The sequence below is a fragment of the Tyto alba genome, unplaced genomic scaffold (genome assembly GCF_018691265.1).
Source record: "Tyto alba isolate M040663 unplaced genomic scaffold, T.alba_DEE_v4.0 Super-Scaffold_13, whole genome shotgun sequence".
Taxonomy (NCBI): Eukaryota; Metazoa; Chordata; class Aves; order Strigiformes; family Tytonidae; genus Tyto; species Tyto alba.
In genome coordinates this window covers 28,158,285-28,171,041 of record NW_024881275.1, presented here as the reverse complement: position 1 = coordinate 28,171,041, position 12,757 = coordinate 28,158,285, and the positions used below count along the sequence as shown (strand labels likewise).

General features: G+C 36.2%; 1 protein-coding gene across 8 annotated transcripts in view; it reads left to right on the top strand.

Moving 5' to 3' along the window:
* The window catches only part of PAM (peptidylglycine alpha-amidating monooxygenase), a 148,094-nt gene extending 136,749 nt beyond the window's left edge, over positions 1-11,345 (top strand). For 6 of the 8 annotated variants that reach the window (XM_042787674.1, XM_042787673.1, XM_042787669.1 and 3 more), the window contains 7 exons: positions 321-521; positions 3,256-3,374; positions 4,349-4,448; positions 5,819-5,872; positions 8,165-8,368; positions 9,927-9,983; positions 10,529-11,345. In XM_042787674.1, coding sequence (XP_042643608.1) covers positions 321-521; positions 3,256-3,374; positions 4,349-4,448; positions 5,819-5,872; positions 8,165-8,368; positions 9,927-9,983; positions 10,529-10,710 — 917 coding nt within the window. In that variant the 3' untranslated portion in view covers positions 10,711-11,345. The remainder of the gene's footprint in view (positions 1-320; positions 522-3,255; positions 3,375-4,348; positions 4,449-5,818; positions 5,873-8,164; positions 8,369-9,926; positions 9,984-10,528) is intronic. The other 2 variants (XM_042787672.1, XM_042787670.1) reach the window with 1 other exon arrangement.
* Positions 11,346-12,757: the final 1,412 nt, after the last annotated feature.

Here is a 12,757-nt window from a genome sequence, read left to right as displayed (position 1 = left end):
TAAGCCTTTACCATTTTTGCAGGGTCTATGCCATGATCCCATGTATGTTTTATGAATAATTACATTTCTGCCTGACTCAGGTTTATGTATCAGGCATTAAACTATGCCAAATATTATAGCAAAATCGCGAATTCATAAGTTCAGCATTTACAAAGTCAACACAAAAGGCTACCAGTTTACCTACCTAAACAAGTAAAACTGCTAGTAGAAGAAAGCAAGGAGACTTTATTCTTTTGCCAATGTGATATATTGCTGTTTGTAAGCAAAACTGATAGTTTCATTGTGTACTTTAACACAAACCTGAATATTTTGTATTGCAGAGATTTCTTTAGGCAGAGCCAGACCTGGACAGTTTCGTATCCCTCATAGTTTAGCCCTGATCCCTGACTTCAGTCAGCTGTGTGTTGCAGACAGGGAAAATGGTCGAATTCAGTGCTTCATGTTAGAGACTGGGGAATTCATAAGAGAGATCAAGCACAAATCATTTGGAAGAGAGTTGTTTGCAGTTTCATATGTTCCAGGTAATGTTTTGTCCTGTTTTTCAGATTTCAAGTAGTTGCTTTATGCTAGTATGTCGCAGTACAGATTGTTATTTAATGAAGAATGCTGTCATGTTAGCTTAGACCAGATATTTATTCTCTTTCAAAGCAGAGCTGATGTAGTGGAAAATTTTGGAACTATCCTGTTTTCCTGCTTGCAGGATGAAGGAAGTTTGCATATAATCTCTGCTTCTGAGAACTGACTGATTAGACTCTGTAAATATGATGTCAACAAGTAGATGATCTTGTTTGCTTCCTAGTGACTGCACAGTCACTGATTAGTTAATAATAACATTTTAAAATATTCATTTCAAGCTCCATCAAAGACAACAAAGTAAAGTGGCTCCAAATTATTAAGAAAAGTTTTGGGTTTCATAAAACAAAAAATCTGAAAGCAGTTTTAAAAAGTTGTGGTTTTTAATATCACAATCTGGTTAACAATTACTGTATTACAGTTTTTGCGTTAGATTTTTAATACTGATAAGGTAATGTAAATGTCAAGAACTGTATAAGAAATTTTGGCATGTCAAACTCCTCACTTGTAGTGGATATCAAATGTAACATCAGGGTTATCTCTCATGTATCTGCCAAGAACATAAGAAATGCTGTACTGGATGAGATAATTGATACCTATAGCTCTGTCTGTGACAGCAAGAGAGGAATTCTAAGGAGAATGTGTAAGCCTAGATGCATTTTGTGGTCTGTTCCTTTCCTACTCCTCATGCATCCACAAGCACTTTATTTAAGGATGTTAGGAGGTAGCTCCTGACCTTTTCCGTATAGTATCTTTCTGTAGACCCATTGCCCATGAGTTTTCCTAATCCCATTTTGAAATGGCTTGTACTGTCTACCTCCTTGACTTCCTACAGCTACAGTGTCCAGAAGTTAACAACATACTTTTTTTTTTTTTTCATTTTTAAAAAGTGACCTAGTTTCATTGAGTGCTTCTCAGTCCCAGTATTTTGGGAGTTGGTGCATAGCAGTTCCACACTCCCCATATCTGCTGCCTCTTAGTCTTCTCCTCTCCAAACCAACGAGCTCCAGCCACCTCAGTCTCTCCCCATAAGCCATCTATTACTTCAACCCCTTGAATATTATTATTGCCTTTCTCTTTTAGCATCTTTAACTTCACTAGGACCTTCGTGAGACGCAGAGAGTGAAACAGCACACAGTACACAAGATGTGGGCTTGCTAAGTTTTTGCATAGTGACAGAACTGCTCCCTCCATTCCCAATTCTCTTCCTGATGATGCCCAACATTCTGTTAAAATTTTGGCTGTCACTGTACATGGAACCAAAGATTTCAGAGACCTTTCAGTGATGGCTTGGAGATGTCTTTCCTGAGTTGTAGCTGCCAGTTCCAAGCTAAACTTCACAGCGGCATGATCTAGATTATTTTTTCACAGATGCATCACTCTGCATGTGTATTTGCTGAAGCTCTTCTGTCATCTGTTTGACAACTTACTTATTCTTTCCAGACTTTCTCAGCATCATCAAGCTTTTGACTACTCCACGGAACTCAGTACCTTCCTCAGACTGGGAAATGTCACTGTTCACCCCATTTTTTGGGTCACTGATAAAGACTATTAAATCAAATTGTTACTTGATCTGATTGCTGCAGGATCACACTACTCAGACTTCTCTATCCTGAAAAATTACACGATCTGCCCTTAAGCTCTGCTTTTTGCTTCCTGTTCATTAATGGTTCTTTCATTCAGCCCTGTGACAACTCACATTCTATAATAACCTCTGATGTGCACACTCCTGTCAAAGGTTTTCTGAAAATCCAAGTATGTCTACAGAATCTCCTTTACCTGTGTTCGTTCTCTCCCTGTTCAGAGGTGAGGCACAATTTCCCCGTAGAGAAGCCATACCAACTTGTTTCCAACAGGCCACACTTACCCATGTCTTATTCTTCATTATGGATTCTACCATGTTTCTGGGGATGGAAGCCAGATTTGTTGACATGGAGTTCCCAGGCACCCTTTTGAGCCCTACTTGTGGGTATTACTTTGGCAGTCTGCTGGTATTCTGGAGGAGTGGCTGTTTGCAGTGCTAGGTTACTCAGCTTGGCCTGAGGTCTGTAATTTCATATTTAACTTCCTTCTGAACTTGAGTGAATGCCATCTAAGCCTGGTGAATTATTAACCTCCAACTTGTCTAACACCTTTTCTGTATCTCCTTCCATTTGGGCTGGCTCCTCTGACCTCTTTGCTATAAAAAAAATGAAGTGTCAAAATCTCCTCAACGTATTCAACAGAAAAAACTGACAAAAACTGAGCTGCCCTGCCACAGGCCTCTCATCTCTGACTCCCCCCTTTCACGGCTTTTCCTCTTGTGGCCCCACAGATTTCCTACCTGGCTTTGTGCTTTTGATGCATTTGAAGAACTTTCTGTTATCAGATCAAGCATCCTTAGCAAAGCAATCTTTAGATCATCTTTTTTTAATGCTTTCGCATTCTTTTTACATTTAACCCATCTGTAAAGTAGTGCCTTCCTTGTTCTTCTCATTTGAACAATGTATACATCTCTTAAATGCCAAACTTTCACCTGTTACAGCTTACTTAACTTTCCTCTTGTGATTTAGTTTGCTGCTGAGTTACCTTTCTGTCTATGCCTCTCTCTCAGACAGCTTTTTTTCATTTATACTATTACAATTCATCTTCACTGTAGTTTGCTGTGTGGGGGTTGTTAAAGCAAATCTAACGTTGTTGCAGGTGGTCTCCTCTTTGCAATTAATGGAATGCCTTATCCTGGAGAAGCAGAACCAGTGCAAGGATTTGTGATGAACTTCTCTACTGGAGAAATAATTGACACTTTCACTCCACTTAGAAAGGTAGAATATTACACAGAGTGCCTGGTGCATATAATTATGAGAATGCTGGCAACATCCTATTTCATCTAACTTTCATAAGACTCTACCAGGAAATAAGATGTTTTATAATGTAAGGTATTCAAAAGGAATTCCATTTAGCATTAACTTAATAAAGACACTAGAATTTTGGGTCTTAGTTTCTACGTGTGGTACACATTTGAAAATTATACTATCCTCAAGACGATTCCTACAGACAGTACCAGTAGAATTAGTCTACTTTATTGATGTCAGACAGTTATAAAAGCTAATTTAAGAGAAGAATGGATGACCTGAAATATTTATATATTTAGATGTTAATAATTTGTAAAAAAAGAGAGTGTATTCCTAAGCAGAAATAATATTCAACTGCATGGTTACATCCCTTCTTTACAGAAGATTAGTGTGGAACTTAGGGCTAAGTGTCGTTCATACAGTATTGTACATAAAAATTACATTTATATAAGAAAAAAGTTTCCATAGGTTGTCTTAGGCTAAAGAATGGATGTTTAGATTCCCATTTCTGGTAATATATATACTCTATTATTTGCAGTCCAATTTCAAATTATATTTTTTTTTTTCAAATTAGAGCAAATAGCTGTGTTGCATACAACCTCTGATAAAAACTAAATATGTGAGCTTTATACCAAGATTCATTATTTTTTAAATATGTATTTTACAGGATAAAATTGAATGCAAGAATATGAATATAAATATTATAAATATAAAAATTGCTTAGCATCAATATAACAAATAATTGCCATGTTATCCCTGGAGAAGGGAAATGTACAATAGAAATGGAATTCCTCTCCCTTCACTCATGTTAGGCCTTCACACCCAGCACCTGCTGCATTTTCCAGTCCAAGGACTGAATATGACCAGTCTCAAGTTCAGTGTTAAGGGAGGCCTCATGAATGTGTAGACACTTCAGAGTAATCTGTGACTGCTTATCTTCACAGAGCTTTGAGATGCCACATGATGTTGTTGCTTCAGAAGATAAAACAGTATTCATTGGAGATGTTCATGCCAGAGCAGTGTGGAAGTTTGCATCCACAGAAAGTATGTTCTTTTTGTTCTTAATGTCACAACTTCATATTTTGTATCTTCAGATCAGTGCTACTTACAAGGTACCACTGGCCAAGAACCTGGTGGCTTAATGACAATGATTTAAGTATGTTACAAGCTCTGCCTGCAAAACCTGTGTGCTACTGCTCAGTTTTTATTAAAAGAACATTCTTCATCACTGATACATGCTCTGTCAAAGAAGAGTCCTGAGTGCATGAGTGAGTTTGTCACAGGAGGTGTCAAAATCCATTTGCCTCATGGTTGATCTATCCCTTTATCATGTCAGTACCTGCTTAAACAAAAGCATGATTCTTCAGCATTTTAATAATTTTAATCTATCATTTGCTGAGAAGTCAACTGCTTCCTTTGAGTTTATCATACAAGAAACTCCCAGGGGCTGAAGTGAAAACACAAGTCGACTTAAAATTTATATTAATTTATTTGGGAATCTTTATCATTAGAAAATTAATCTAGTATAATTTGAAGTCCCATTTCCGTTAAATGGAAACACTTCCCAGTTTTAATCTAGTAACCCCGCAAGACAAGCAGCCTGACTTCAGGGAGAGGGACCTGATTAGTCAGACATCAATTTAGGAGGACTCAGAGAGAGATTAAATATTTTACAGGAATAAAAATATAATCCACTGGTACATTGTATTGGATAAAAAATGTATGAGAGAGAGAAAGCCTCGGGCTTCAGGGTATTAGTCAACCAGCAAAAGCCTGCTGTTATAAATGAACTTCTGACTAAGCTAGTTATTCCATATATGTCTGTTTATAATTCATGGATTTTCCTTTGGGGCATCTGATATGAGCTGCTCTTAATAACAGGAAACTGGATCAGATAAACTGTAATTCTGACTGGATATGGCTTTTTCTACATATAGTAAACTGAACAAGAACACTTCTAGGCTTTCATTCAGAGAAACATGAGAACAAAAAGATAATGAAATTACTGATCACTTACAGGTTAGGTGAGGAAAGTTCATGTACATAATTTTCTTTTTTAGCTTTTGCTGCAGTATAAAACTGCAGTAGCTAAGGAGCCCTTATTCAGCCAGCCTTTAATCCATCATGATTTTGATTATAATGAACAGTTTTATTTTTCTGGGGTTCCCTGAACCTTTACACAAATAAAATCTTTCTGTGGCATAAAAGCTAATTATTTCAAACACTTTTCATGAATCAAGCTCTTTCATTTTTCCATGGCCTTGTGAGCTATTGACTCTCTTTAGTGAAGTTCAGATGCTAATGGGATTGCTTACTGTAGGATTTTACTGTACATTTGAGAAAGCTAGCAGGTAAATGTCACTGAGTGTCTTTCTGAAATGTCAGTTGTCCTGAAGAATAATTTTGTTTTACAGAAATGGAACATCGGTCAGTTAAAAAGGCTGGTATTGAGGTACAGGAAATAAAAGGTTAGTCTGATTCATAATGGAAATGAAGGAACCAATATTTTCACATAGACTAGGACTGCTTCTGCCAAATTGGAGGGGAAAATGCTGACTAGTTTGACTGTTTCATTTTTCACTATCATTTTATACAGATAAAATTAGATGGCATAGGAAACACTAAAAAGCAGCTTGTAACAGTGTTACCTAGTAGACACTATCTTACAGCCAATCTAAACACTTCATTTTCAGTGATGACAAGTGCTTCACAGACACTGAGGTAAAAATTTAACTAGGGGAATAATTCCGTACCACCATCTGGTATGATCCAGACTGGTATCTCTGTCAGCTTCCTTAGATGCAGAAATAGCTCTGAAATGTAATTGTGTTAGTTACTCCCCAGCATCCTTCCCCCTCCTCCACAATTGTCAAACATCAAAAAATTGTTATTTGAAATGGTAAATGGTTTATCTTTCTACATAGTCTTTCAGTACACAGCCTTGCCAGGCTTTCTTCTTTTTTTTTTTTTTTTTACTTATCTGCATGAAAATTAAAAGAAGAAATTAAAATTATGTAGAAACTTAATATAAGGAGATAAAGAAGTACACATATAGGAGATTGAAAGGGGTAAGGTAGCAATTCAGGAAGATGAAAAGTAATTTTAACCATTTGTATTCTGTTACATAGGTCTTTTATGTTGAAAAGTTCATTTCCCTTCCAGAAAAACAGTAACAGGCTATGGAGAGGCCTTTATAAAATGTTCAGACATTCTTAACTGGTTTGCTTTGGTTGAATTCAGAGCTTGTGTGGTTTGCTTTAGCCATGTATATGCAGACAGAGGAAAATACCAGAAGATCCCAACTGCTGATTGCAAGCATATAGAATGAAGTAGAATAAAGGAGGCTGACATTATAAAGCAATTAAATACTTACTGCCAAAACTGTTATCCCTCTATTTTATCTCTGTTGGTACATCAGCCCTCCTGAAGCACTCAAAACGGAAGTGTTGACATTACAGCATCCACAGTACAATAAATCTAGGGATATATTAATGCATTTTGGCTTTCTTTAGGAAGATAGCATGCTGGCTGACAATTCTAATGTTGCAGAGAAAAATGCAATAGTATCACCAGGGTAAGAAACAGTTTTTAAGTAAGAATCTTTAAAACTGCTTAGGGTAGGAGGCTGAAGTAAACATCTTTCAACTCGAGTTGAAGAAAGCAGATAGCCAGTGGGCTTTGTGTCATGCTCTCCTTAGTAAGTGGACAGGAGTGACCTGTACTTTCACAGCCTCCTGGTGAGAGACTGTTACTATTACTTGCACTGCTGTCAAGTGGGGAAAATATGTGGAGAACTGTAGATTTGCCTAGAGATGGGCAAGATGGTGGAGGAAAATTGCTCTTGGATATAACTACTACTTGAACAGACAGCGTGGTATCATATCATTGTTATTATTGTCTTAGTGATAACAATGATATCATTGTTGTCTTTGTATTAGTGTTAAGTGTAAACTGAAACATTTGCTATTCTTTCAGAATAGAACATCATTTTAAGTTTGGTACAGAATCAAAACAGAATCGATTCAGAGTGTGTTTCTGATGCAGCTACTTCTTAAGACATGCAGTTAAGTCAGACTTGAAAATATACAGCTAGACAGTTTTACTCATTAAAAGTTAGCACAAAGCATGTGATCCTTCATCCATACAAAACAGCACAGAGGATTTCATTTAAATGTTTTTTATTCTTGTTGGTGGAGAGGTAGCAAATTAGTCAGGAATGACTGGATGAAGTTTTCAAAAGCTCTTCAGATTTACAGAGCCAGAGTTCTTTCACGGGATGTAGCAGTTCTGAAAATGTAACCCTTTGTCATGAGTTTATTAAAAAGAACTTTAAATGCTTTCCTTTTTATTTATTATAATTCAGCATATACTGGATTTTTATATTTCTTGTTGAAGTGTTATTATCAAAAGGATATATTTAATTGATATTATTCCACACCCTATTTGCAAGAATAGAACTTTGGGGTATTTTTCTATATTATAAATTATAGACACTTTTTAAGACAAAACTCCCCCTGACACCTCTCCTTTCCCCATTCAAGAAAAGGGGAGAGCATCTTTGCTAGTGGGTGATATCAGTTCAGACTCCCTCTATCTTACATTTGGGATAACATCGGCAAGAGCTAAAAATGTCTCCATAAGTGTCTTTTGTTTCCTTGTTACTCAACACCAGGTATTCTCACTTGTTCTTCTCTTTAATGCCTTGTTCTGTGTTGCTTGATGCATATGCATTACATACTGAAATTGTCTTCTTTTTAAAGAATCAGAAACAATTGTAGAAACCAGATTGAAAAACAACCCAGAATCAACAGACCCTCTAAAGAAGCAGGAAAAACAACATTTGGTCCAACAGGCGAGCACTGGAGTTTCCTTTGTTCTTATTACAACTCTTCTAATTATCCCTGTTGTTGTCCTGCTGGCAATTTTAGTATTTATTCGGTGGAGGAAGACAACTGTCTATGGAGGTAACCATGAATAACTCTAGAGAACAGGCTTTTATTATTCCAGTTCAAAACGTCACTAAACACTGAGGGATGAGGGTATAAAGAGAGAGGCTTCCTGTCTCTTTACCCTTCTCAACAGTTACTGTGACAGTGCATGCAAACTAAGAATCAGGGCGCACACAGCAACTGCATCCCCCTATGCCTTTAATATTACATCTCAAGCCACTGTGTTTTCAGAACATGTATCTAAAACTTTAATTGGTGTCAAGCCAAAAATTGATATCTCAGAAATTACTAAAATATATTCACGTTATTCTCTAGAATACATAAATTTTAATACTCTGAGCATAGTTTGATTTTCAGGTTGGGATCTTTAAATTATTGAGAACAGAAGACTCTATGTATATTGTAAAGGTATAATCAAAATGCAAACAGGTAACATTTACAAGAGATTATGTATTATTGTTCACTACTACCTTCTACATTTTGTGAGTCAGGCATTTCCATAATGTACCTGTCCATTGCTGTGAGAGCTTTAATTGGTACTTACAATGGTACATAAATTTGCTCCTACGTCATATCATATAATAACCTTGTTTTTGAGAAACTGGTAGACTGCCATAGGACTTTGATCATTACACTTGTTATTTTCTATCACATAAATAGGTTTATCAAGGTATTCTCAAGAGAAGAAAATGTACATGGAAATAGAGAAATAACAGTTCAGCCACTAGATAAGACTCACTATGACAGAATAGGTAATTCAGTGATAAAATACTGCTGTGCAGCTGAATTGGATGTATTTTATTTGAAGATCTTGTATTCTGACTCCTTGTATTCTAACAGGTTTAGCACATCAAATGTGCAAACACTCTAGACTACTGCAGTGCTGCTGTTAATGGATGTGATGCATAATAGCATCTTTACATTTTATTTGGATTCAAGTAGTGCTTGAATGTACTGTGTCAAAGAGCATGATACAGTTGTATTGGTAAAAGTAAACTTCTTGCACAGATTTATGGAAACTGGGCAGTGTATAGAACAAGTCATTTTGGTCATGACATTAAATTTTTCTTCAGATGAAGAATGGAAAGAGTTACCAGGAAAAATTATATAGTTTGTGAAGGGGGAGGGAAGTTCCTCCAAAATATCCGAAGAAATTCACAGATCACTGTCTTCCAGAAAGGCAGTCTTCTGGAATGAAAACTATACAATTTCAAGTGTCAAGCTGTATTTTACAGTGTGCTGGAGTGTAGTTGCGTACATTATAAATGACAAAGTTCTTGTCCTTCCTCTAAACTCTTCACACTAACATAAGTGAACCGTTGAGGAAATTAAATTCTCAGAAATAATTTATATGTGAATCTTCTTTATGGCTGAATTGGCATAAACTGAACATCCATGCTATGATAATTTTGTTAGGAATTATAATTTCACAATCAAGAAGCTGAAAGTACAAGTTTTGCTTCTTTGAGCTGCTGATCAATTTGTTGCATGTCTGTGATTTGTATCAGATAATTATTTAATCACAGAATATGATTTTCTTTAGCTTATTTTTGAAATATACCTTATTTTTCAGCTGATGGGGAACACAAACTTGATTCAAATTCAGGCAGAATTTTAGGCAGACTTAGAGGTAAGTCTAAGTCATGGAAGAACTTTTAAGAACTCAGTAACTGGAGCGTTTTTTCTGTATTCACTTCTAGTAGAAGAGCTAATTTGATGGAACTTTCTCAGAGGAAGGATTGGGGACAAACCTCAGCTGTTTTGTGGAAATGTCTTTTACAACACTTTTCATATGTCATTATTAGCCCACTGAAGAGGATGTGTCACTAGCAGTGGGAGAGTAGTATCTGTTGTAATAGTTATTTGTAGATCTGGTGAATGAAGTGAAGTACCTCGAGACTAAGGGCAAACTGGTGGGAACACAAATAGCCTGTGTAAAGGTTTAATGAAACTATGGTTACCGAAAAAAATAGTCTGAAACTTCTACTTCAAAGATTTAATTTCCTTCCTCTTTCATATCTTTGTATTTAGCTTTTGTGTCTCATGCTGGTCTTTAAAAACAGTTTCTGAAATAACACTTAAAATAATCTCCACTATACTGTTGAATGAATAGATAGATTTTTATTCCCCCCATACAGTAAAGCAAACCTTGTGACAAACCTTTACTTTACACAGGTAAAGGCAGTGCTGGCCTTAACCTTGGGAACTTCTTTGCAAGTCACAAAGGCTACAGCCGAAAAGGGTTTGACCGACTGAGCACTGAAGGAAGCGATCAAGAGAAAGATGAAGATGATGGCACAGATTCAGAGGAAGAGTGTTCAGCACCTCCGCCCCCACCAGCACCTTCATCATCTTGAAACCAGCCTTTGAGTTCTCCATTATACAATTCAACCTGTCAGATTCCTTCTCCCTTAAGCACGTTTAAGATTTTGTGTATTTGACTGTAAACTGTACTAGTCTGTGTGGGGCTGTACACTGGTTCCTTTAATTTTTGTTTGGTTTTAATTCTGGTTTTTAAGTGGAGGAGTGTATGAAAGTTCCATATCAGTGCCGTTGTTTTTTATGTGAACGTCTTAATAAAGCAAACAGTCTTCTAATTGCAGCACTGATTTAAAGCAGTAGTATCTTCTCATCTCAATTTGGGGATCCTGTAAATAAGTCTTACTATCTGCTTCATCAAAATATTTTTCTCATAACTATTCAGTTGCCAATTTCTGTTCTGTGCCTTTCCTCTTCAATGTCCTTAACCTGTTGCAGTACAGAGAAAATACAGTGCCACAAGAAAATAAAGCTGCTAAATCTTCTTCTATTTTTTTAAAATCACTAACATTATATTGCATTGAAGGAAAGAGAGAAGTTTCTATTTAATTTTTTTTCTTCTTCCTAACTTGATGTGTTTCTGGGATGTCTTATTTTTAGATGGTATCACTGTTAGAACACTATTTTCAGAAGCTGAATGTAATTTGTGTAATAAAGTATTCACAGAGCATTAGCTGTCAGAGTGTACTTTGGAATTTTTGCATACTTTTACATTTTTTGTATACAACTTTGTAAAAGTTACACAGACCACTTAATACAGTACAAACTTTAATGTCTTCTACCAGAAGAGAAAAAGCGCTATTTTATATGGAAGCTGGAAAAATATTTTGCTATGTCACAAGATTTTTTTTAAAGGACTGATAATTTACATACATGTACAAAGACAAGCATAAACATTTAAAGAAGAGTTTTACTTGTATCATAAAATCGCAGGGTATTTAATAAAATATGGTCACAGCTAAGAGGAAACCTGTGTCTCAAATTAAATATGCAAATTAGTCAGGGTAGGCATCTAATACTACCTGATTTGTAGTACTGATTTTCTTGTTTCTCCACACTTCCTTTTTCATTCATACAACAGGAGTCCTCAGTCCTGTACTGTGGTCACTCACTGAACAGGAGACTTGCAGAAGACCTACTAGATAATTATCCCAGCTGTATGAGTCATCTGAAGTGTGAATCACTGTGTGACATCATCATGATTTAGCAGTCTAGTTTGAGGATCAGAGCATGATTAATCTCCTTTTAAAACCTGTATTATGAGCAGAGTGTACACAGCTGTAATTGCCGCACAGTTTTACGAACACTTTTCATTATCGTCATTGCAGGTGTAATAGACTATTACCAGTGTTGAGCTTGAAAAATAGGCTTTAGGTTTCTTGTGGTGGCAGCTTTTGCAAGGTGTTTTTTGAAGGAATAAGGGTAAAGATAGTGGAACAAAAGATAAGATTTCTTCCCCTAGCAAGATTTTACGCATTTCCTTTTTCTGGAAAAAAAAATGTTAGACAGGTTGTTTTTTCTCAAGTATAGCAAAATCTCCTTGATAGCTTTCTAAAATGCTCAGTTTCATGGGGTATGTATTTAGTGCATATTCTAAGTTGCTTCCTCTCCTGATAATTTCTATTTTTGTAATGTTAGAAGGAGAACAGCCTGTTTCTGTCTCGCTTTTGAAAGCAAGGCATTCTGTGGCCTTGATCCCTTTGTATATGAATAAAAAAAAAAAAAAAAAAAAAAGTGATGTAGTTGTGAAGAATCTTTTAAAGCTGCCTGCAGAGATCACGAGTTTACAGGAAGTTTTCCATGAGAGCAATTAGAAAAGCTGTGGTGGTGCTGCTATCATAGGTGATGTATATAGCATCAGTTCTAAAAGATCACAGGCTTTTCTTAAAAGCCATCAGTAAAGGGTATATTTTTATAACATTTGGCTAGCTCACATTATGTCCACCTGATGCTGGGTGTTCTCCGCTTCCATGGTATTAGGTCAATGAAGATAATATGCAGCTGCCTCTTCCCTCCTTTCCTTTATTTGATACTTATCTCCAACTTTAAAACAACGCTTTGTTGAGGGGGGAGTAGCCGAACACA